Source organism: Cuculus canorus, chromosome 4, assembly GCF_017976375.1.
Source record: "Cuculus canorus isolate bCucCan1 chromosome 4, bCucCan1.pri, whole genome shotgun sequence".
Taxonomy (NCBI): domain Eukaryota; kingdom Metazoa; phylum Chordata; class Aves; order Cuculiformes; family Cuculidae; genus Cuculus; species Cuculus canorus.
Genome location: NC_071404.1, coordinates 59,580,937 through 59,606,307, shown reverse-complemented (window position 1 = coordinate 59,606,307; position 25,371 = coordinate 59,580,937). Strand labels below are relative to the sequence as shown.

The 25,371-nt window shown below is 42.2% G+C and overlaps 1 protein-coding gene across 18 annotated transcripts in view; it reads left to right on the top strand.

The window, feature by feature from the left end:
- ADGRL3 (adhesion G protein-coupled receptor L3) overlaps window positions 1-25,371 on the top strand; it is a 532,152-nt gene that overhangs the window by 398,736 nt on the left and 108,045 nt on the right. For all 18 annotated transcript variants that reach the window (XM_054064759.1, XM_054064762.1, XM_054064751.1 and 15 more), the window contains 2 exons: window positions 20,060-20,365; window positions 22,385-22,488. In XM_054064759.1, the coding sequence (XP_053920734.1) occupies window positions 20,060-20,365; window positions 22,385-22,488 (410 nt within the window). The remainder of the gene's footprint in view (window positions 1-20,059; window positions 20,366-22,384; window positions 22,489-25,371) is intronic.

Below are 25,371 nucleotides of genomic sequence, written 5' to 3'. Positions count from 1 at the left end.
TCAAAAGAAGTGTTTCAAGCAGATCAAGGGAGGTGGTTCTCCCCCTCTTCTCCACTCTTGTGAGACCTCATCTAGAGTACTGTGTCCAGTTCTGGAATCCTCAACATAAGAAGGATATGGAATGGTTGGGACAAGTCCAGAGGAAGGCTACAAAAATGATCAGAGGGCTGGAACTTCTCCCATACGAGGACAGGCTGAGAGAGTTGGGGTTGTTCAGCTTGGAGAAGAGATGATGATAGGGAGACCTTGTAGCAGCCTTCCAGTACCTGAAGAGGACCTACAGGAATGCTGTGAGGGGAGTTTTTACGAGGGCATGTAGTGATAGGATGAGGGGAAATGGCATGATATTGGAAGGGAGAAGATTTAGATTAGACATTAGGAAGAAATTCTTCACTATGAGGGTGGTGAAGCATTGTGGATACTGCCTGGAGGTGTTTAAGGCCAGGCTGGATGGGGCCTTGAGCAGCCAGGTGGGAGGTGTCCCTGCCCATGGCAGCGGCATTGGAACTGGATGATCTTTAAGGTCTCTTCCAACCCAAACCGCTCTATGATTCTATGATTTCTGTTACGTATGTCCTTCCTATTGCTCTCTGTCTCTGGTGGTGTAACCTTCAGCACTGCTTAGCTTTTTGTTACCAAGATTTGCTCCTGTTGCAAGGAAAGGACAAACGTGAGTAGCTAATATAGTCCAACAAATCTCAATCCATTTCCATGTATATATAAAAAAAGAAGCACTAAGCTACTTAGCACTGTATCGAAGTGTCACTGTGTAGCCTTATGGTAGCCTCAACAGGTGTAGCACACAGGTGTAGCACAGTGAGACTGCAGAAGGAGAAGATGCCACTTTTAGACAAAGAGGAGCTGAATTAAAATTTGGGATGATACAAGTAATTTTCAAAGAAATGTTTAGATGTGTTTAAAAAGAAATATAACACAGTCCATGGTTTGGTATGTTATGTTTTAGTGCATGTGAGTATATTGACAGTGGTTTTGGCAGAAGCTTGTATGGAAAAAATAAATCTCACCTTAAGCCTTTTTCAATTGAAACAGTGTTTGGTAGAGGTTGTGTGAAAGATATAGTCTGATTCACCCCTTGTTGGGACTGAGCTGATGAACACAGATATAGAGCAAGACCTGCTTTGTGCTATTGCAGCATTTGATCCCTTATACGTGATTTCATTTGTTCTCTAGTATATACCAAAATGCATTTCATATGCTCTCATCGGCTGTAATATGACCTGGGGTCAACAGATCTCTGTCACTAGGTAGACACTGCTTGGGAGAGGTGCTGGATCTTAATGTTAATCCTGCCTCATCTTTCGGTGCTCTTCTGGCTTTCTTTCACCTTCTGGGTTGGATGTGAACAAATAAGTTTCCAGTTTTGGGTCTGTGGCTGGGAAATGATTTCAGCCCATGCTAGGCTCTTAAGTGTTGGTTTAAATAGCCTTAAGCCTAGGCTTAAAAGCTGTACTGAACTGGGGACTGTATCCTGCCTTGCTTGACAGTACCAGGTTAGCAAGTTTAGTGTGTGGTAGTCCGTTTCCTTAAGTTATGTCTTGTGTTATACCTATGATTTATACAGTTTTTTATAGGATAAAAGACAAATCAAAATACTTGAAAAATTACAATCCCTTTCAGTTCTAGATGCAAAATCCATCAGTGCTCCATTTCACACAGTATTTTCTGAAGATTTGTAGAGTATATTGTGCAAAACATTTCAGGAATACACGGATAGAAACTTTATTCCCAGCAGTGAAACTTCTTCAAAAAGTAATAAGAAAGGAGATATTTTTTTCGGAGAACCAAAGGCAATCTATCTGGAACTTGAACAGTGACGTGGGAGGTAGATAGTACACATAGGCTGGCACAGGGCTTTTTGCCCGTGAGTGGGGAGAAAGAGGGCAGCACAGGCTCTCTTCAGGTTTTTCAGAGTACATCTGAAGCAGATGTTCTTTAGCCCTGAGACACTGTGCTAACCACGAGCCCTAATCTTATCTGACTGTTAAAAAGGCTGGCCTTGCTTCTAATTCTGTCCAGCAAAAGCAGAGATGTGTATGGAGGTAGCAAACCTTGGGAGAGATTTCAGCCATCTTGAGGGATTTAAAGTGTGATGGGCTAAACCATCCACTGGGTCCCTGCTGCCATGGAAGGAGAGGGGCACCTTGAGATTTAGAAGAGCACATGCCAAAATTAAGCGTTCATGTAGGTGTGTGAAGAAGATGTTTCTGGTTTACTGGTAATTTAAATTACAGGTATTTGAGGTGTGATCTAAATAGAGCAATGCGCTCCGGATTTGCCAGTTAACTTGAGTGAAATAGAGGCCTTATTCTTTTACGGTTTTCATAGATCTGGCCTCACATGTGCAACTTCATTAGATTGGACTCCCAAGCCAGTACTGAGCCCGTGCTATGGGAAGATGAAACTCAGAGGGAAAGTAATGCTGAGACCCATCAATAATCGAGTACTCAAAAGGTCAGTGCTTTTTTAAGGCAGTGGGACATACTGCTTTCTGAGTACTTTTAAAAATCAGGTCACTTGTTCAGAGACTAACATTGGGATCCTGTTTATGAAAGTCTTGACCTAAATGTCTTATCCATGGTGTTTACATTTTTTTTCCTATGACAAAGTGCAAAACTTAAGGGAAGGGGAAGCTTGCAAAGTCCTGCTTCACCCACTCCAAAGAGCAAAGGCTGCACAGGTCTCAATCTCCCCTGCCAGGCACAGGCCATTCCTCTTGCATCCTCCCTTGCCATTTTGCTCTCGGTGGGACAATGGTTTTCTTAATATTCAGTGTCCAAATAATTTTCTTTATTTGGTTAGGTATATAACATTTTGAAGGAACTAATTTCAAACAATAAAAGAGCCCAAACTTGTGCCTTCTTCATGAGCTCCTTCACTGGCCCATGGAGCAGGAGCTCACCAAGGAGCACACACTTGGCTCTTTCTCTTTCTTGGCATATCTCTACTACAGCTTGTTCACATTCTCAGGACAGCATTTAGGTAGCTACCCCACTTTTCAGGGTGGTGCTCTCTTTATCCTTGGTCAACCAGCCTGGGAATAAAATGGACCTTTCTTCACCTGAGAGCTCTTGGAGGATGCTGTGATGTCTCCACTGTGCAATGGCATTTTCTTCCTCAACACCTCCAGCATCACAGGACTAGAATGAATATGCATCTGCTCTTCATGCAGCCTAAAGCTTCTCTGCATGAATGCAGCAAGACAAATGCTTATCTGTCTCCCAGTGACTGCCCAAATGATGGGCCATGTTCACAAAAACATTACCTATCATCATTCATGCCATTGCCACGTGCCAGCTTCACGTCTGCTGCAACTCACCTAATCTTGGCCACCAAATTGGGTGTGGACTGAATACATATTTCACAGAGAAAACTGAGGATGCCCTGCAACAGGGAACATTTAAACAGGGCTTTGGTGTGCTCCCATCTTGCTGTGTGGCAGGGAAAGACAGGCAGCATGGGAAATTTTGCAGACCCAGCTGTTATATTGTCAGCAATCGGTTGGAAAGTTTTGTTCAACAAAACAGCTTGTGAACGATGCCCATGGCTTCAAGTTGGGTTATTAGAAGACTAAGTGTCTAATTTCCCCTTTCTGCTAGTATGCTTGGATATTGTTGTCAAAACCAGGTCTCTGCCTGTGGTTCTGATAGAACACAAAGGAGGTCAAATCACAAACATTTTTCTGGGTATTAATTTTGGTTTCACTTATCTTTTTTTAAAAAAAAATATAACCAATTATATTGAGACAAGTGTTTAAGACCGAATCTTCTATCACGTCCTTTTTTCATGTGCTGATTAATTAGGTGCAGTTAATAATTGTAATTTGTTTTGTGGAAGAAAAATATATATAAATGTATACACATAAACATGGCTAGTTCATTTAGAGGTTCTGGAGGTTGGGAAATGAATGTTGTTTCCACCCTGCAATCAGACTTTAGTGCTAGCCCGCTGGTTATGGCTCTCCAGAGCTGGAGAAAGTGGTAGTTCAGCAAATATTACACCTGGGATGTAGCATATCAGCCAGAAAGAAGGCTCTTTTTTTCTACACTCTGCTGCACTGGGTTCTGCAGAAGGAAAGATGTTGGTAAATGATAGGAAGTGCTTGAGACGTTAGAAGCATAATTTGCACTCAATGCTCAGATGGGTTTCCATCGGTCCCTACCTGGAATATGAAAAAAAAATGTCAAGAGAATTTGAGACATGTGATGAGATTCTGCTGCCTTACAGGTGCCCCTCCTAAACAGATGCACCTAAGAAAAACAATTTATGAAACTGAGTGGCTCTAACAGAGCAGCCGAGCCTCAGCATTCCTGGAGGTGTCTGCAAATAGAAAAGGGGCGGAACCTATCTGAAACAGAAAATACCACTGAAGCTAATCCAGGGCTTTGTTGGGCTGCCCTGGATTCCAGGGCTGTCCTGCAGCTGTGGGAATGAGGTGGTGGGTGAGTGACAGTGGCAGTGAGCTCCTGCCACGGTGAAGCCATGGAGTTGCTGCAAGTCTCCTCCATCACTGTCATGTGCTTTCGGCATGGGCACTGCAAGGTTAGCAGGGAGTGATTTCCTACTTCTCTCAGGTCTGATTTTTCCTCTGATAGGATAAGCCTAAATGGTAACGTCTTGCATCTCCAAGGTACCCTTCATCCTAAGGTCATCTTTAAAATAAATTTTAAGTGACAGCTGAAGGCACCACCCCACACCATAAGTCGTGGCCACTGGACTTGTGGGGGAAAGGGGAGTGCCAGATGTCAAGTCAAGGAGGTATCCAAAATTGTAGGCATTGGGAATATCCATTGTTTTGGAGTTAAGGAAACAGAGGGCTGAGAGGCAGGGATGAGGCTGAGGAGAGCTCCGGGTCAGGATGTATTAAACTGCTATAGATTCTTCTCGGAAAGGAAAGCAAATGGAAAGCAATGGAAACGTGAAACTGGAAGGAGCAGCTCAATAATCAAGGGGCAGATACAGAAGTGGTTTGTAGGCAATAACAAGCGAGACAGGCAGGGCTAAGTTTTGGAACTGCATCAAGATGAAGAAAAGAACTAAAAATAGTGAATTAAGACCGCCCTTAGTGGAGGTGAGCCAGCACTGTGCCAGAGTGCTATAGTGCAGGTTCCACACAAGTGAGATTTTATTCAACATACAGGGAGAGAAATCTCAGTAAGAGGGAGTCTGGGGGATTTCTGACTGTTAGGCTGAAATTTCAGCAAGGATACTGTCAGCTGGAAGGGCTCAGCCTCACTGGCACAATGTTTCTGTTGGCTGGTTAAGGCAATCTAACACCACATTTCTCACTTGCAGGATCCCTTCAGAGGAATTGTCTCTGAAGGAAAAATGATCAGTGAGACTGGCTTAGTTCATATTGCTTTCATCCAGCTGGGCTGGGCTTTAAGATTATTATACCATCAAAAAGGAAAAAGTAGCCTAGAAGGGCCTAATTTAATATTAATTGTAGCAGGAAAGAATTGTTAAGCCAGGCTGGTCTTCGTGATTTTACACCCTTTGTATCCTCTTTCCCTTGTTCCCCAGCTCTGTCCCATCCTCTCAGGCTGGCTTGGGTCACTTCTGCCATGAAATTATTATTATTTTTTTTTTTTTTTATTTAGGCAAACACCACAAGTGTGGACTTGACTCAGCTTGACAGAAAGGGACACATAATTTTCTGTTATGTTGTTTTCAGAGTCAGAAAACAGCTGGCCAACAGGTTGTTCAACATCCTTGAACAATATTTGTTCAGAGTGCAAGACAGAAAAGAAATCTAATATCTGCTTTTAAATTCTTTTTTTTCTTATGTGTTTTATTTGTTTTTCTTTGCACACACTTAGAATTTCCTTTCTATTAGACCATATTCAGCCTAGATTGCTTAGTGATATTTGTTATCTAGTGAGTGCTTGTTCTTGCTTAAAAGTTGCCTGTATCCAGAGCTGATTCTTCTCTGTATCTCCACGCATTTCCTTCAGCACTAGTGAGTGGCAGTGAAGAGTAGCTTGTCTTTGGGACAAACATTCCTATCCCCACCTGAAATAGCAGCTGCAGGTGGGCTGAAAGCTATGTGAGGCAAATAGGTTTTAGGTCAGCATGCCCTGATAGATATTGGTGTCTTGTAGGCTGCTCTTAGAGATGTTCTTGAGTCTCTTCAGTATGAGATGGATGTTGCTACTAGAAAATCTCAGCCAGGACATATAATGTGCACTACTGCCCCAGGATCTGAAATGATGCATGTTGCTGGAATAAAGTCGTATCTCCCTGAGTTACAATCCATTGCCTCATTGGGGTCTGTTTGACCAGGCATCTCGATCTCTATGAGATTTCTGTGCAATCTGCTCTGAACAAGAGCTGCAGACAGCAATTGTTTAACTGAATTAGTGTCACTGTTTTAGCTCATATATAAAGTTTAATAAGGGAAAATAATAGCTTAATTTGGAAAGGCATCTTGTTGGCCAGAGGGACTGATCTTATATGAGTGACTGCTGCCAAGAAGATTAGGGAGTTGTCCATTGCACTCAGAAATGTGCTGTGGACATGCCAGGCCTGGCGCAGAACATGGCAAGAGTGGTCCATTCAGTTTAATACCTTGTCTGAGCTTCAGACTTTGCAGAAAGAGATACCTTGGAGAATAACCTGGATCAAGAGACAGGCTCATTCTTTTGCATTACCCAGTAATTTCCTCCCACAATAACATAGGAGGATAAAAGCCTTCCCTGTCCACTTCTTGTTTTACTGTAATCCTTGGCATGTCTTAGCACCTCATAGGAATGTGTTGTGGACTGTGATGCCCACTGCAGAAGAAGGAAATAGGGACATTGGGTCGCCTGGTTGGGGTGAAGTTTTCCTGCCTCTCCCTGCCAGTCTGCTCTTAGCATCCATATTCTAGTTCTGGATTTTCTGGCTTAAGCCTTTCTCAGCACTAACTAAATACCTCAAGGAAAGGTGAGCAAATGCTTGAGACGTTCGCAGTTTGTTTTGTGCCCAAGAGATTTGCTGTAATAGACACTGTTTTTCAGGTGGCAAAGTCAGAATTTGCTTGCTGTTGGGTAGCCAATGATTTCCAGCCAAGTCTTGAGCATGGAAATGTTGATAGAGTGAAGGTGATGGTGTTACAGGAACCTGTAGGCTCCTGCTATCATCAAAGTTTTTAGGCACCTCCAAAAGAGCACCTTGGATCTTGAGCAAATTGAGCAGCTTTTGATGCTACCTTTTCCTGTCCACAGACTGGCTAACTCAGGTTTCTAAGTCAAATCTCTCTCTTTTTCTCTCTCTTCAAGCAAAGTCACAATTTTTATTTTTTTTTTTTCTGTCTTGGAACAATCTCCGTGGCAGCCGAACAGACTGGGCAAGCTGCTTACCACTGCAGTGCTTACACTTGTAATTTCTGTTTTGCTGAGCAGCTCCAGGTTGACATTCCAATGAACTCTGTGTCACTGATCAATGATCAGTCACATTCTAGACTCTTGGGAAAAAAAAAAAAAAAAAACAAAAAAAAAACGAAAAAAAGTCTAATATTTACTTAAAGGTTTAAACATTTCTTGCTTAATGCTGACCATGAGGGTGTATCACAGGTAACCACCTTCCTCCCTTCCCATCTTCAGCCTGACTACCATACTAGAAAGTCTGTTTTTTCCTTCAATTCCAAGTGAATTCAGTGTTATGCTCTATTTTTTTTTTTTTTTTTACTATTCCTGGCCGGGCAGATTTCCTCTCATTATAAATTATTCTGTCTGCTCCAGCTGCATGCTTTTTCTCATTTACATTTAAGATAATGGAAGAAGAGTTGCTTTTGATGACGTAGGTGAGATGGATTTTTGGTTAGCATTATTAAACAAAGAGCATTCTGGCTGGATAATGTAAATCATTAGGGATTTTGAGGTTTTTAGTAGCTGTAAAGCACTGCAATGACTAGCAAAACTAATATACTTCTTCCCTGCAAATTAATGAAACTTCTTGATGAATGCATAGAGTGAGAAAGGCTCAAGGCTAATAACATTACAGATCTCAACATATTTACTATATGGTCTGCTGTAAAATATTTACAAAACAAAAACATTTCAACATATCTGACACTGAAAAGGGAGAAAATTAATAACCACTGTAGGCTGGTGCATTTATTTTATGTTACCTTAGGGAGCTGTAAAATGAAGTTTAGGCTGTGTGCTAGAAGCATATAGCAGCTCTTTAGCCCTATATTGTAGCAGTAGTTTTACCCTAAACTGAAAGTAATATCTGTAAGTATATAAAGGTCTCTGCTGTATTTCAGAATGAAATAGAAATTGCTTGGCTACTTTTTTTTTTTCCCTATGGTTTTCTTTTTTGCTTTTGAATCTTGCAGTTGTATGAAGATACGTTCACATTTAGCTAAATAACAGGTATATTTTTCAAGATATGTGCATTGGACCAGGTCAGACATTCTTTCTCTCTTTTTTCATGTATTGAATATATGTATCTTTTTCTTTTTTTCCTTATGAGAGACATAATTCTTTTGTTCAAAGTGTCGAATTTTGCTTTGCAATGACATTAAGGACTTAATTTTATGGCAAGACCAGGAGATTACACAGATTAAACATCTCAAAATGATACAGTTTACCTTTTTCATTTCTTTGTCGTTATATCTGCTTTTCTTTACAAGTTTCCAGCTTTCCCAGATTCTGCTGGTGCTCGTGGTTCTGTTAACACTTTTGTTAGCAGCCCAAGTGGTTCAGGTGCAGTTTTTAGGCTTCTAGGCAGAGTACATTATGGAAAACCTCTATTCTGGCACAGCAGCACCTGGATGTTTTTCTGTCCATTTGGTGCCTCTGGTTTGGGCCAGTAATTCCCCTGGACATGTAGACTTCATCACCTGACTACATGCAAAACCACATGCCAAACCTGAGAAGGCAGGCATACAGTTTTGACCTGAAACATCTTGCTTTTCAGCACTACTATTCATGTTCTTGTAGGTTTGGGCCTTTTTTGTCTTTCTTTTCCGTGGGCCCAATTTTACGTCCTTTAAGGTCAATGGGTATATTCCTCCATTTCACAAGAAAAAAAAACATGCTTACATTGCAGTGTGCTGATCTGAACTAGCCATTAATAAGAATAATGTGGACGCTGACAGATGCAAAGCTAGAAATCAGTGATGAAGGTATTTCGACCTTTTGCTTATGTATTGTCATCTTGTCATCAACCCCTCAGGTAAGAGTTTGAAACTATGTCTCAACCAAAGCTGACTGCTTGAGAGTTGGTAGCCCTTAGTGGTGCAGAGCCAAACAAGTTAGGCTAAACCTCTTTTTCTGATTTTTTGATGCTGTTCTTTGCTGCCTCTCAGCTTTCTCTCATGACTTTTCAACTCAGCCATGGCAGTGCTTTCAGCCCTGGAGCCTTAAGGCTGGAGATCTTAGCCATACCCTTGAGTTGCTGAGGCGTATGAACACATATTTAACATCCCTACCTGCATCCCAGTGTCCTCTCTCAACAAAAAAAATAGCCTCTGGGAAACAGGTGAGGGATGCTTGCATGCTAGGCTTGTTAGGACATCAACATGGACTTGATGGTGTACCAAGTTGCTTGTGCCAAAGATATTGAATTCTAATATAAAAATGAAAAATCCTTGAAAGTGGTACCTAGTCCATTTCACCTTAAAATGCCTTGTTTGTTGCACAGAGTGTTCATTTGTTATAAATCTACTTTGCTGAAGCAGATAGGTTTTTCATAATATTCATGGTTCTCTCATTGTTAAAGACTACTACAAAACATCAGATATCTGCAAAACAAATTTAGATGCCAGTCCTGTAGTTAAGCATTGTTTAGGCAGATCCCTGAGCCAACATGAATACATCTATTAGAATTGAGCTTTACAACCTATTGACATTTCTTCCTAAGTAATAAAGAGTTTTGGAAAGAAGCTTAATAGCGTTTTATGGTTTGTCAGGGAAACTACTTTATTTCTGAAAGCAGCTGAATATTAATATACTTACAATAGAGTTTTGTCGGCTTCTTAGGATTGGCTTACATGAAAGATTTTATTTTTTTTTTCTGTTCAGCACAAGCTTGTTCCCTCCCTTCTTTCCATCTGTCACTCCAGGGACAGAAAGCAAACTGCTGGCAAGTTTGGGAAGAGGTTTGAGCTAGTCCAAGCTCCAAAATGAGGTGTGTGCAAGATACTGAGGCAATACCTGCACTCTGATTTACAGGAGGGGTCTTGACAGCACATCCCCACCTAGGTGTACTAAAGCATGCTCAAAGGATGAGAAAAGACATTCCCTATTTCTGCTGGTTTCAATGCTCAGCTCTTCCATATTTCAGGCTGGTTTTCTTGTAGAAGCAAGAATAAATAGAATAAATAAATAACATAGAGGTCAATGCAGTCAGAGACTGAGTGGAGCAAGTGCTCTGTAGAGAGAAGTCAGTTTGGCAACTTTAGAGAATGATTTGCTTTTTTGGATCAGGTTTGAAATAACCAAGGGGTTGTAGCAAGAGGAGAAAACAAATGGGTTTGATTAAAGACAAAAGGTGAGTCTTTGCTGGCAGGCTTATCGTCCGTGCTGTTTTAGAGGATGCTATAAGTACAGTATGGATGTAACATCAACTGCATAGACAGCAGACCTTATTTTCAGGTTTCCGATTCATGTCTGGGAATGTAGTATGACTTGCATGCTAATGAAGGCAATTATAACATGGGTTAGAGAAAGAAGGTTATAAACAACCCTAACTCTAACCCTAAGCTTTGATATTTTGTGTTTTATTCCCTTTCCTGGTTTTGATCTTAGCTGACCAGCCCACTGACAGAGTGTGTTTGCACTTAAAACACTGGATATCGGGGCTGATTTGGAAGCCGAGCAATGGCACACAAAACTGGGAGGGACCTCAAATACAGAGCCTTGGAGTAGCTGTAATCAAGGACTGGTGCATATAGGGGGAGATGCGTGGTAAACACAAAAAGCAGCTTTTAATGTTAATCTGCCAAATCAGTCAAGAGGAAGCAGGGCCTGATGGCTTTCTGCCCACCTCTCCCCCAACACTTCTTGCACACTCATGTGCTGCAGGGCCAGGGAGCTGATTTCTTGTAGCTCCAGTGGGTTGTCTCCTTGGGTTTGATTGTACTATGCCCTCTTCCTCAAGATAACACAATCTGGTTTTAAATATTAATATGAAGATCATGGGAGTGTAGCTTGGAAGCACCAAATCACTAAGAATTGAAAAGTCTAATCTGTCCTTTTGAAAGCTGTCCAATTTCTTTTTTATTTACAGCATTTGAATCATTTCACAAATTGGAAAGCAACCATCCAGCCATTTCACAGGCAGATTCTTATATGTTTAAAAGAGTCCAAGGAATTTATCCGAATGCACTTGGCCGATTTGCTGACTAACATGTAGATTGGAGATGTCACAGGCACAGAGGAACAGAGACTATTTGAAGATGATAGTTTTCTCTTGTAAAAGTTGTGTTTGTATCTTGCAACAGAAGAAACGTTTTGGATAGTGGTATAAGCTGTCTGACTGGCCCACAGACGGACTCATCATGCTGATTGGGTAGATCAGAAAATGCTAGGGTGTGAATAATCATTTTGTGACTCCTGCACTTGGTTTCATTCATTTCAACTGCAGAGGTGTAGAACTGCTGGAGAAAGACCGGCTCCTTCTGGCACTCCCTCTGCAGATTGCATGAAAGTTGTTCAGTTAAAGATGCAGAAGTGCAGGCAAAAGATAGGACGCACACTTCAGATGAAGCTACATCTGTTGCCAAACGTACCAGAAAATTTTCTTTTCCCTCTTAGCCAGCTACACATGTGCTTTTTCTGTATAGAAATGAGAAGGTATGTTTCAGCTAGCATGGATAAAACATATATGTGGTTTAATTAAAAAGGTTTGAAAACCCCTACAAACCTGAAAATCTCAGCCTCCAGTAAATCTCTTGAAGCTGTAAATGTAGCACTCACATGTCTGCACTCAAATGTGATCTGAATGAAAAACTGACAGCACCTGTTATTGAAATCAAAAGTGATTTCTCTAACAATGGGACGCTGGGGAATTCCTACAGGGCTTCTTTTTAATAGAGTTTGAAGGATTCAGGTTGGAAGACAGAGGATAAGATCTGCACCACTGTCTCTGATGGATGTGAATCACACCAGGGGACAGGGATTGTTTAGGAGATTAGAAGTTCACTCCATACATTCACTAATAATATTAAGTTGTTGTGCCCTTAAAAAGAAATTGTATGCTTTTTGTGCCTTCGCCCACACCCCTAGTCCCATATGTGAAATAACATGTGTAACAAAAAAAAAAAAAAGTAGTCAGATTTTATGTGTTCAAATCCAGAAATTCAAAACAGCTGCAAACACATCTGACAGTATTTTTGAGAACTAGAGCGATTTGAAGCTAGATTGCCCCAAAATAGCTCTTGAACTGAACTCTCAAACGTATTGGATTAGTCCATTTATAATAAATCCTGATCTACTGTCTATTAGATCACTTCTTATGTAATCTTTTCCTGTTTAACAGGCCTCCTGTGGGCATAGTTCATCTGCATTTTTAAAAGCATTGCAGCATGATGTTGAAAAAAGTGCTCATTTTTTATGTCTTGTGTAAAATGGTCCAGTTAAATTTCTGTGTGAACATTCAGAATCAGTTACAAAGTCTAGAAAGAGCAATATGGCATTAATGCATTTGTTGGATGTTCACTGAAGGCTATGAGAGGTTCACGAAGATGGATTTGTCTGCAGTCCCAGGTAGGAATTGTCTTCGGATAGAAGAGGACCATAGTGAAGAGGATCGCTGATTCTTATATGCTATACTAGGTGGTATATATAGTCTCCTGATATTACAAGATATGCCAATGTGTTGTAGCCCCATGCCAATGACAGTTAAAACATTATCTGATGCCTCTGAAGTTACACATGTCAAGTGGGATTCAGTAATTCCTTGGAAAAGAAAAAAGCAGCTTCTTTTATTCAAATGACAACTAAATTTGGGACCTGACACTAAGTGCTGTTGGGAGCCAGAAAAAATATTAAGTGCTCTCTCTCACACACACACACACACACAAATAAGTCCCACAAAAGCATTAAATTTGATATTTCACCAAAAAACCAGCCAGGCTGCTGTTCAAGTTCTTATTTTTGTCAGGCAAAAGCTGGAAGTCTGTAATAATAGCTAGAATATTTTTTACTAAAGAACCTTTCCACAGCAGTCAGGCACATGTAATGAACAGTTGATCATTATCAGAAATGTAAAGTTTTGATTCAAAAGGGCTTTGGTAGACATATTTTTTGTCTGTTGGAAATTGGTCTCGTGTGGTGACTGCTTTGAATGTATTAATTGCCTTGCTGAGAGGTGATGCAGTAAGAAAGGAAGAGTTGGGGCAGATTGACTGGACTTGAGCCTGTTGTAATGATTTTGCACAATTCAGCTCTCATTCTTTGTTGCTTAACGTTAAATGCTCAAACTGAGATTCAGAGGAAAAAAAAAAATGCAGTGAGTTAAGTAACTCATGCTTGAAGTGCATTGAAACAGCTGAGTTTGCGCCATCCTGGACCACAACTGTAGGTTTTCCCTTAGTACAGAGAACTCAACATTTGGTCCATATCCACCGCAGCATCTGCCCAGACCTAGTAGAATACTTGTAGTCACATGTGGGCAGAATAGCCTAAGGCACAAAAACTGATCCCTTGCTGGAAGAGGTAAGAAAAAAATCCACAAGGGATTTTTCCATATGGCAAAGTCCACAAGAAAATGGACCTTTCTTCTCTCAGTTGCATCCTCCTCTGGCTTTTCAGACATTAGGTAGGAGAAAGGAAAAAAAAAAAAAAAAGAGTTACGTCTCTGTGTATCATTATTAATATGATTTTTTCAGAGCACAGGACTAAATACAGTTGTGTTGTTGAAGACAACAATCTACTGCCCCTGGGGCAGAAACACAGCCCTACCATTTGCCGTGGACTGATCCAGATTGCACTGGAACAGGGTGAAGCTCCAGAACAGCTGTAATACATTGACAATTTCATCATATGATGCAAAAAATGCAGAAGTTGTTTTTAAGAAAGAGGAGAAAATATTAACAGATCAAATCCTTCTGAAAGCCGGTTTGGCTGTAAAACGAAGAAAGGTCAAGGGAACTGCACAAGACATTCAGTTTTTAGGAATAAAATGGCAAGATGGGCATTGTCAGATCCCAGTGAATGTAATCAACAAAATAGCAGGTATGTCTCCACTGACTAGCGAAAGGAAACACAAGCTTTCTTAGGCATTGTGGGCTTTTTGAGGATGCATATTCCAAACTACAGTCTAATTGTAAGCCCTTCCTATCAAGTAACCCAGAATAAGAACAGTTTTAAATAGGAGCAATGACAAGCCTTTGAACAAATTAAACAGGAAATAGTTTTGTGCAGTAGCCCTCGGTCCAGTCTGGGTAGGACCAGGTGTCAAAAAATGCACTCTATACCACAGCTGGGGAGAATGGTCCTACCTGGAGCCACTGGCAGAAAACACCAGGGCAAACGTGAGGTCATCCACTAGGCTACTGGAGTCAGGGATTTAGAAGATCCAAGGCTGTAGGACAGGGCCTGACAGGCAGTGGAAAAACCCAAAGTACAGAAGGGTTGTTTAAGGGGGATGTGCTGGAACTTGTCGGCCACAGGCCCTGGGAAGGAGTGAGATAAGAACTTTGACGCGTAGGCAGCCTCTAGTTTCTCACTAGTTTCTTTGTAGTCTCTCAATCGCGGCACAAGGCCTGCTATATTCCAACTGAGAAAGAGGTTTTGGCAGCATGTGGAGGAGTTAGAGCTTCTTTGGAAGTGATTGGTAGTGAAACACAGCTTGTCTTAGCACACCAACGGCTGGTGCTGGACTGGATGGTCAAAAGGAGCGTCTCCTCTACACAACATGCAACTGATGCTGTGTGGAACAAGCGGTTGCACTGATCACACAGTGGGCTCAAATGGGAAACCCCAGTTGCCCAGGAATTTTGAAAGTGATCGTGGACTGGCCAGAAGGCAAACATATTGGAACATCACCAGAAGGGTAGGTGATATGTGCTAAAGAGGCCTCACCATGTAATAAACTATCAGAAAATGGGAAGTGATATGCTGCTGTGTGGAGTCTTACATGAGCGGCAGAAGCTGAGGCACAAGGTGAATTGAGACAGTTTGAAGAGGTGAAAGACATCCAGCTGGCTTTAGATAATGCTGATTGTCAAAAATGACCAGTGCTCTATCTCTATTCTGACTCATGGCTGGTCGCCAATGCCCTGTGGGTGTGGTTACAGTAATGGAAGCAGAGCAACTGGCAGTGCAGAGGCAAACCTGTCAGGGCTGCCCCATTGTGGCAAGGTATCACTGCTCAGCGAGGGAATCTGGTTGTAAAAGTACATTGTGTAGATGCCCGCTACCCATAGAGTTGGGCCATTGAAGAACATCAAAACAACCAGCAAGTGGATCAGGCTGCTAAGATTGAAGTGGCTCAGGTGGATTTGGACTGGCAAATAAGGATGAATTATTTCTAGCTTAGTGTGCCCATGACACCTCAGGCCATCAAGGATGCAACATATAGATGGGCTTGTAATGGAGGGACAGACTTAACCATGGAAACCACTGCACAGGTTATCCATGAGTGTGAAACGTGTGCTGCAAGGACAATGACTGAAATATAAACACGGGGAGGGTTGGCAGATTACATCACACTCCCACAGTCCTGCCAAGGCAAGCACTAGGTGTTAATTATGGTGGAAGCAACCACCAGATATCTAGAAACATATCCCATCCCCCATGCCACTGTCAAGAACACTCTCTTGGGCCTTGAAAAGTAAGTCCTGTGGTGATATGGCACAGAAAGAACTGAATCAGAAAAGGGGACTCATTTCTGAAACAACCTCATAGACACCTGGTCCAAGGAACATTATATTGAGTGGTTATATCACGTCCCCTATCACACACCAGCCTCCAGCTGAATTGAACGAGAGCAATAGGTAATGGGACCTTTTAAATCCTGGGATACACATTTAGCAAAAGACACCTAGTTACTTAACACTAGAAGATCTACCAATTGATCTGGTCTTGCCCAGTCAAAACTTACATATACTGTTGAAAGAGATAAAGTCCCTGAACTGCACATGAATCATAGAATCATTAGGCTGGAAAGACCCTAGACATCATCAGCTCCAATCGTACCTGTCTACTACTAAATCATTTCCCTAGGCACCTCAGCTACCCACTTTTTAAACACCTCCATAGAATCATAGAATCATTTGGTTGGTAAAGACCTTAAAGAATGATTTAGGGAAAACAGTCTGGGTTAGTCCTACCTCAGGCAAAGGCAAACCCATCTATGTGATTGCATTCGCTCAAGGACCTAGGTGCACTTGGTGGCTGATGCGGAAGGATAGGGAAGTCCAATGTGTACCTCAATGAGATTTGATTTTGAGTGAAAATAGCCATTTCATTAAATCGATGTTAATTGATAAATAACCTGCCACTGTATGTCATCACCACTACAGCTGCCAAATAACATATCAAGAGTATTAAAGTAAGAATCACCCAAATTAATAAAGAGTGGACTTCAATAAAACTGAGCAAAGTACAGTGGTGATGGAACCAGAACTAGCTTCAGCAACTGGCACTCAGCAACTTCCCTGAGAATGACATCTTCACCCTGCAGTCCTTGGGCATAGGCTGTGCCAGATAAACCACTGCAAGCTCTGCATGTGGCACGCAAGAATCTACCACCATACATAATCTCTCTTGCCCTGAAAGACTGTTACCACAGATGGAGCCCAAAGTCAAGGATTAAATGAACCTAACAGATATTTTAGAAGAATGGCCCATAGATTGAGGGAAAGATATCTCTCTGTGTGTGTATACACAGACACACTCATATCTGCCAAGTGCCTGGCCCCAACAGACCTGCTTGGTAGACTAGGAGTGGTAGGTTTCTTTTGAATGCTTGTGGAGCAGCCACAGAAGTGACGACAGTGACTTCAGGGGCCTACTCAGAATTCCAGTTTTTACTCTGAACACAGTGAAAGTTACAATGATTTACAGCAATGATCTTTTATTTTGAGTTCAGTCAAAATTATACTCAAAATTCCAATCTATACTTCTAATGCAGTCAAAGTTACGTGTCTTTACTTTGAGCTCAGTCAAAGTAGCAGACAGTTTACAAGAACTTGGATACAACCGTATTCACGTAAGAGTGCTGAGAAAAAAAGTGAGGTAGATTTAAGGAGAGAATAAGGACAGAGAGAGAAAAAGAAGAAAAGTAGCAGAAAAGGGGAATATAATGTAAAAATAATCGACACCCCAATGAATACCCCAGAGGTTTTGGCAGGAAGTATGATTCATAGGGCCATTATTTACAGAGCAGCTCCATACCCTATTGGCATATGAGGTGCACAGAGGAAGGGACTTGCTGAGCCTGCTCCATATCTCTGTGTGGAAGATTCTCGAAGTGGGGCATGTGCAGAGTTCCTTCAGGAAAGTTCTTACACTGGGGCTGGAGACTCCAAGGGCAGCTGGCAGTTCAAAGGACCCTTGTCAGAATAGACACGGCTTGAATCCTTCAGGTGCACACTTGCACTCAGGGGTGCTCCTGTCCAAATCCCTTGGCACTGGGTGCAGTGCAAACAGTCCAAACAACCTCAGAAGCCAACAGCAGGCTGGAGGGGACAGGGGAGAAAAGGCACCTCCTACCTCACTGCCTTCTCCTCTGCTGCTGCAAAACTGCTTAAAACTCCAAGTTTTAACAAAACACACAGTTTTGCACCAAGATGGATATTTAATCCATACAGACTAATGCAGATAAAGAAGTTGATCTTTACAATATCAAAGAGAGGAAAAGTTGTGGTGGTTAATTGGGAAGAGTAATATTTGGGCATGATGTAGATAATATAGACTAAGGGGTGGATAATGTCCTGGGACATTGCTGGGATAGAGTTTATTTTCACAAGAAGCTGGGAGGGGACACAGCTGGGACAACTGACTCAAATGGCCAAAAGAATATTCAATACCAGAATGTCATGCTTAGTGTATTAAGGGAGAAGTTTGGTGGCTCAGTTCACAAATCTTAGTTTGGGAGCATGCAAGGCATCAGTTTTCCAGACAGTGAGTGGTTTGCTTTATGTATCATTCACTTTGTATATATTTCTGTTATTCTAATTGCTGTTTGCTCTGCTATTTTTCTGTGCTATTAAACAGTTTTTATCCCAAACCATGAGTTTCCCCTTCTTTGTTTTCAATCCTCCTCCCTAGCCCACAGAGAACAGGGAAGTAGTAAGTGAGTGGCCACGTGATGGTTTGTTGCTGGCTGGGGCTAAACCATGGCAACAGTAGAGCTGGGATTTTTAAACTGAATATTTTCTTGAAAAATACTGATCTCTCAGAAAATCATGTTTATGATGCTGCTGAGTTTTAAAATTTGAGGAGAGGTTGTTTTAGGCTTGAAGAAAAATTACCTAAAACCAGAACAAGTGTGTGCTTCAACTGCTGTGTTATTGATTACTCTGGGGCAGGAGAATTGCTCACAGCAGAATGGGCATAAATTATTTAAATAATAAAAAAAACTTTCAGAATGGAAAAATTCATATTTTACACTAAGGGCAGGTATCTCTATGCTTGGAATAGATTGACTTGAATGAACTCCCGTGACAGCAATATCATTATACATTAATAAGTAATATTGCATCGATAGTGAGTATGGTCTGCTTCGCTGGATCTAGAAGAAAGCACAGTCTCCACCCTCAGGAGCTTGCAGGCTCCGTGTGCTTACACAGCTTGATAGTTAAGAGGTTGCTCCTCAGGGTGACGGGGTGATTCTTTCACATAATTCTAATTTCTGGCTAGGTTGAAGTTCACATATAACTATCTTTAATGTAGAAACTCCAGTTCCTGTTGCTGGACATGGAGCATCTATGACCCTCGAGGATTTTTGGATGCTGAAAGAGGTGGACTTGTAGGGGGATGTTGTGTCATGGGAATTAGAGGGAATGGGATCAGACAAGAATCAGATAAGCCTATTTATGTGGCCTTCTTACCTGCCTTTCCTAGACAGTCCTAGGATTTCCTCAGGCAGGTATCAAAAGGGCAATTGTGACCGTCTGGCATTTAACTGGAGTAAAAGTGTTATGTTGAGGGAAGCAGGATGGTACTTGTCTTTGGGAGAGGTAAAGGAGATGGGTGAAGCTGCATACATCATGGCATGGGTGATGGAGGAGCAATTGGAGGCAGCCTGCCTCAGTTTCCCCACCTAAGATTTTAGGTCCATAAAGAAATCCACACAAAGCTCCAATCTATGTAAGCATCTTGGTCTAAAAAGGAGTCAAAATAAGGTGGGCATCCCTCAGTATTCACCACATGCAGTACTTAGTGCAGCTGTTGCAGGATGTAGGATGGATTAACGCATTTATAAAGCAAGTTCCCTAACTCTTGCTGCTCAGCTGCTCACTGCAAGTTTTAAGTTAAATATCCTGTTGAACATTAAACTCCCAAGGATTTGGCTGGGCTGATGTGCACCCTTCATCTGCCATGTGACCTGCAGATCAAGCGGTGCTGTTGGGTTGAAGTAGCAAGGAATGAACCTGGGAGGAAGTGAAGGGCTTGCTCTGGAGAACAGCCTTGCATTCATCCTTCCATACACAGCTGTTTTGAGGATGACTTTGTGTTTTGTTTTTTTTTTTTTATTATACAATGTAAGATGTTTTTTCTGTTCAAATCAGCTGGGTCTTCAGCAATAATAACAAATTTAAACATTTCTGTGCTAGGTGTTCTCTAAAAGATGGAAAATAAGATTCTTGCATTAAAATGCCAGGAAGAAAAATGATGAGGACATGAAGTAATGCTTTATTTTCATCAGATGCCAGTGCTTTTGTAAAACTGGTTGTGCTCCAGGAGTCAATACTCCTCTGTGTGCTTCTCTCCCTGTGTGCTTTTGCTTCTGTTTGAAAGGTGGCTGTGCAGCAAGCCTTGTGCTAGCGGTAGCTCCGGCTACACCTCACAGGCCACCGCAGCTGGCAGAAGGGACATCCTTGGGACCTAGGCTTGAGTCTGTTTTTCCTTCCTCTCTTTAATCGTCTCTGCCTTTGTTTCAGGAGTATCAACATCAGGGACTCTGGGCCTAGGGACCACCACCGCCAGCACCACACCACGAGTGGCCACCAGCAGCACTGGCCGCCCCACCACCACCTCAGTCTCAAGCAGGAGGAACAAGAGCACCAGCACACCATCGCCCATGGCTGATGTCCCCGATGAAATGACTACGCACCTCCCATCTGCCTCCTCCCAACTGCCACCAGTTGGTGCTGAGAGCTGTGACCCCGTGGAAGCCCGTGAGATTATGTGGTCTAGGACTCGACAGGGACAGATGGCAAAACAGCCGTGTCCCATAGGCTCGATAGGTGAGTCATGGGGCAGGAGGACACAGTGAGTCATCTCTGTTTGCCCATTGGACATTGTGAGTGTGCAACTAGGTTGTCCACATAACCCTGTGGCACATGTGCTTTCATCAGAGGACAATGCTGATGTCTTCTGTCAGGTCTACATTGCCTTGGTGAGGTATGGCAAGCGGCTGTCTGGGACAAAATCCTCAATATGCTGAGCACATTGGACAGGATTTTGGGAACCGCAGGCTTTGCTTGTTTGGGGGTGGGGGCAGCAGGAGAAATAAAAACTTATATTTTGAAGCTTTGTGCTGCACTGTTTGCATTTCAAAGGCCGTAGCCAGCATTTCAGAGCACAGGTATTCTCAGACTGCACTCCTGAACCAACATGAGGGATTTTTCAAACTGCAGTCAGCATCCAGTGTCATCAGCAGGGAAAGCAGGATAGGAAACAAGCTAAACGTTCAGAATGGTATATTGTTTATTGAACTGTACTCCTTTTCTTCTGCTCTTCTCCCCAACTGTTTTCATCCAAAAGGAAATTTTGGAAACTTTCTGTTCAAATTAAAACACAGTTGAATGAAGAATGAGTTTGTCCTAAGATTCAGTTTGCTGTGTTTTAACAAGTGCGGTTTTCCAGGAGTATTTATTTTTCAAGCTAGCCTTGGTGTCCAACCCCAAGAACTTGCTTGCCAAAAAGAAAGCAGAAGGTGGAGGAAAATCCCTCAAAATAAGAGCTGGAGTGATCTGGCTTGCAGAGGAGACTCTCTCTTAGTTCTCCATTCTGTTGCCCTGGAGAGCCATTCACGTGTATTTAGGAATACTGACTCTTTTGAATCTGGTGAGGTCAGACTGATAAAATGCGTTAAAGTATGAGGGACATGGAAAGTTATCATTGGTGATAATAGGTAAAGAACATTTTTGCTGTCTTTCCCAGCCCTACTTGGTAAAATCATTGCAAAAAGTATTAGTCGGCTCCCAGAGAGAGGGAAGGATAGGCTGAACTGAAGCTGTGAAAAAGGAAAGAAAGAAATGAAATAGAAAATAAAAAAGGAAAATGATGTCTGGATGCAGGAACCCCCTTTCTAAGCACAAGAGCTAAGGACTGGATGTAAATACCTAAAGGGAAAAAAAATTTTAAAAATAACCCAAGTTGTTGATAGGGAATGGCAGTAAGACTTTCTCATCTCTAATTTCAGTGATTCATGCAACGTGTTAAAAGCTGTGGTATATTTGCGGTGGGCCTTTTCCAGCTCCGTTTGAAAGCATGAACAAATTCTCACTGCTTTTAACCGGCACTACCATCAAACCTAGCCTTTAATTCTCTCCTCTGCTGAAAAGTTTGGCTCTGCAGGGCAGAGCTCTTTATAGAAAGCAGTCTTTAATCTAGGTATACTGACTTTCCTGCTTATCTAGAGATCTTTGCCTGCACCATTTGGGATGTGTTTCTCTTTGTATGGAAGGGCCTGAGATGCTTTCCTGTCTTTTGCAGCGGGGATGTGGGCTGCCCTTGCCAAACAAAATTCTGCTGCAAAGTCTCTCTCAATGGTTAGGGGTGGACAATAAAGCCCAGCGTTACATCTTGTTGTTCATAGTGTTTAAACATTGGTGTGTTTCCTTTCAAGTTGTTTAATGTAATGATTCAGAGCAGTCAAATCTTTGTAAAGCAGCAAGGTAGTCGAGTTGCAGGGTCTGATTCCAGGTCACCAGCAGATGGACAGAGCAGTCAAGGTGCCGGCTCACCATTTGAGATCCAGCTTTGATTTCTTAGTCCCTGGCAGCTTTCCTGCTTAGTCTAAGGTAAAGCATTCTGTCCGTAGTCTCTGGTGAAATTGAGATAATATCCCTTCACTACCTCATGGATCTTTTGTGTCTTAGGTCCCCTAAGTGCTAAGATGGTGGGAAACTAGGACACTGAGATGACTCAGAAGTGTCCTACTCTTGTCTTGAGCATTAATAAGCTCCCAGCTTGTGACATGGGGTCCTGGGAGCAAAATGCAAACAATTACACTGAACATAGTGGTTTTCGTCTTCCAGGTGTTGCAACTTTCCGATGTCTTGCTCCAGATGGGATCTGGGAGCCCCAAGGACCTGATCTCAGCAACTGCTCTTCTCCATGGATCAATCACATAACTCAAAAGGTAAAACCCTTCCAGTGTGTTGTCTACATGGAGCCTATGCCCTGTCTTTCCTGAGCTTTCACAACAGGGAACCCAAAGTGACCAACAGTCACCCATAAAACATGAGCCATGTGTGGTAGCCAGAAATTACATGGAGAAAGCAAAACTGTAAATATCTGATGAAAATTAAGGCAAAGAAGATGAGGCAAAGGCAAAGAAGAGGGAATGCAAAGTGAAATTAAACTCAAGTGAATGACAGTTCTTGTTTGTGGCAAGAGGGGGAAGAGGGAGGATGAGATGACTGTCTGTATGGAAAATACCAACTTATTGCAAAAGGAAACTTTCACTTTCATGCACACCCAAGGATTTTCTCGTGCCGCACAAGCACATGATAAACCCTGTAGTTGAGAAATCCTTACCCAAGAAAGGTAGACTCAATATGAAAGGTTTGTATTGCACTCCTGGCTTTCTGTCTTTAACTTTTACCAAAATTGTAAAAAAACTGATAGAGTAGAAAACAATGCTGCAGTAATGCATATCTTTAGACTCTGAAGTCCCTTGATGAATGTTGTGCGGCATTTCATGATTTATAAAATTACATTAACATATGACAATACAAGTTCAAGAAAAGAAGAGCTTATTTGGTAGCAATATGTTGAATGTTTTTGTTATTAATGCACAGTGGTGCTTTCAGCTGATTTCATTACAAAGATAGACCAGATGTGTGTTTACGCCACAGAGTCTGCGGTCTGATCCCTTATTACAGCAATTTGTGGGGATTTATTCACTTCTTTAGCCAGAGCGAGTGAGCGTCTGTGTTGCCAGCTAGCTGTGCTGCTGCCCTCCCAGAAAGTCGATGCCCGATGGTGAATGGGATGCAGTGACCCTGCATCTTCAGCTTTCTCCTTCCTTTCCTCAATCTTAACTGAAGCTCCAAAACCTGTGAATCACTAACATATATACCCCTGATCACCCCTATCTCACTTCATCTATATTTACACCAGTCTCTCCCCAAAAATGAAGGAAGACATCAACAAACATGGGGCTGCTGTGACTTGGCACAGTCATTACAAAGTCCATGGCCCTTCTGTCTCACGTGGAAGGGTGGGCAGCTCTCCTGCCACACGCTCGGCTACCTGATTAATAAAGACTGCCTTTGCTGGCATTAGCAGCTGTGCAGCTCTTCTTTTAAGACCCACATACTTATCCTCAAAGGGTTAATATTGCTTCTTCTAGCCATAATTCAGCTAGGCAGCTGGGAGACCTCTTGCTGCGCAGTGAAGGTGGTTAGGCCATTAGCCATTAGTAGAGGGAAATAATAGACTGCACTGATGAAGTTTCCATCAAGGTTAGGCTTATTTTATTTGAAACCCTAGCCATCATTTGTGTAACAAATGAGCCCCATTTAATTTGTTATGTGCTTTCAAAGCACACTAAAATTGAAGGGCCAAGTTTTCAGAAATGACCAGCAGGTTACAATTAGAACTGGTTTTGGGTTTTTTTTATCGTTATTATTTTTCTGGAGAAATTTAGTTATGTTCAACTTTGGGAACCTTCTACCAGTCAGTGGAAAGACTAGAAGGATCTGCCAAATTACTCTGGATCAAAACTATTGATGTGTGAATGGGAATGCACTGGGATCTTGGAGTATGTGGCCCAGCCCCTATGGAGAGCTGCTCCAAAACATCAGGACTTCCCAGGTATCACTTGAGAGGAAAGCCCTGCCGCACTTATGTTGGGGTTTACATTCAGTAAGGCTCTTACAGCAAACACAGTTTTAAATTATTTATGAAATAATTGATAGCCACTTGGTTTCTCTGCCCAGGCAAGAGGCTTGGAAGTCATCACTGCACTTAGATATGGAGACTGATTTATCCATAAATCAGGCAGTGGTTTCTTACATCCCTGCCATGGACAGGGCATTTCCTTGCCCCAAACTTGCAGATTTGCTCCATTACCTTTCTAAAGCTGAAAACGAAGCCTTCCTCCTCTAAGCCAAGCCAGCTCCTCCTTTTTTTTTTTTTTGCTGCTGTGGGTGCAGCTAGAGGAAGCAGTAAGCCAGATGTGCCATGAGGACCGGGGATGGTCACACTCTGCAGGTTAGCTCTCCTGTGTCCTCAGTGCTTGGGTCCTCCTTGCCACCCATCCCACAGCAGCTGCAGCAGAGCTTACGAAATGGGTAGAAAATCTTCTTTGGCAGCCAAGGTTCATACCTGCCTGGTGAGTCTTCGTTCCTAGTCTGCTTTGTCACCCCAAAATCCCCTTTTCTGTCACCAGCTCCAAGCTGCTCATTAAGAAGGGTGATGAGTCCTCTGAATGGATTTCAGCCAAGCCAGAGAAAGGAAATGCTGTGCTTGCTTTCCTGTCTCTGTAGTGAAGTAAGGATTATTACTTGCTTCTTTTCTTTCTCCTGCTATGCTAAGACCATACATTGGGTATTTGCCTGCTTGCATCATGGTATTAGGTTTTACAACCCTCTGTTAGCTTCCATTAGAGTTATTGTGCTTGATGGAAGATCAGAACAAATGTCCGCTTCAGCATTTCATTGGCCTCCTGACATTTACTTTAACTGTATTGTTGGTGCCTATCATGACCTCTTAACATAGCAAGAGAATAAACTTGCCAGTGTGATTGAATTACGCACTACTACCTGGGTTATTTCTAGAGTCAAGCAGTAAAAGGTCAGGTCTGGGTACATTGCATCGTCCTAATCATGAGGTCATGTATTCAGTCTCAGCCTGTTTGTTTTACCTCCTATTTTCATAAGTGCCATCCTCAGTGCAGTGTGTTACTTGCTTAGAAGTATCTTTTCCTCACTGCAGCTTTCAGTTGTGAGTGCTTCCTGGAGGAGAGGCACTGCTGCAGTCAGCTTCAAGCCTCTGAAAGAGAGGAGGATTGTAGCAG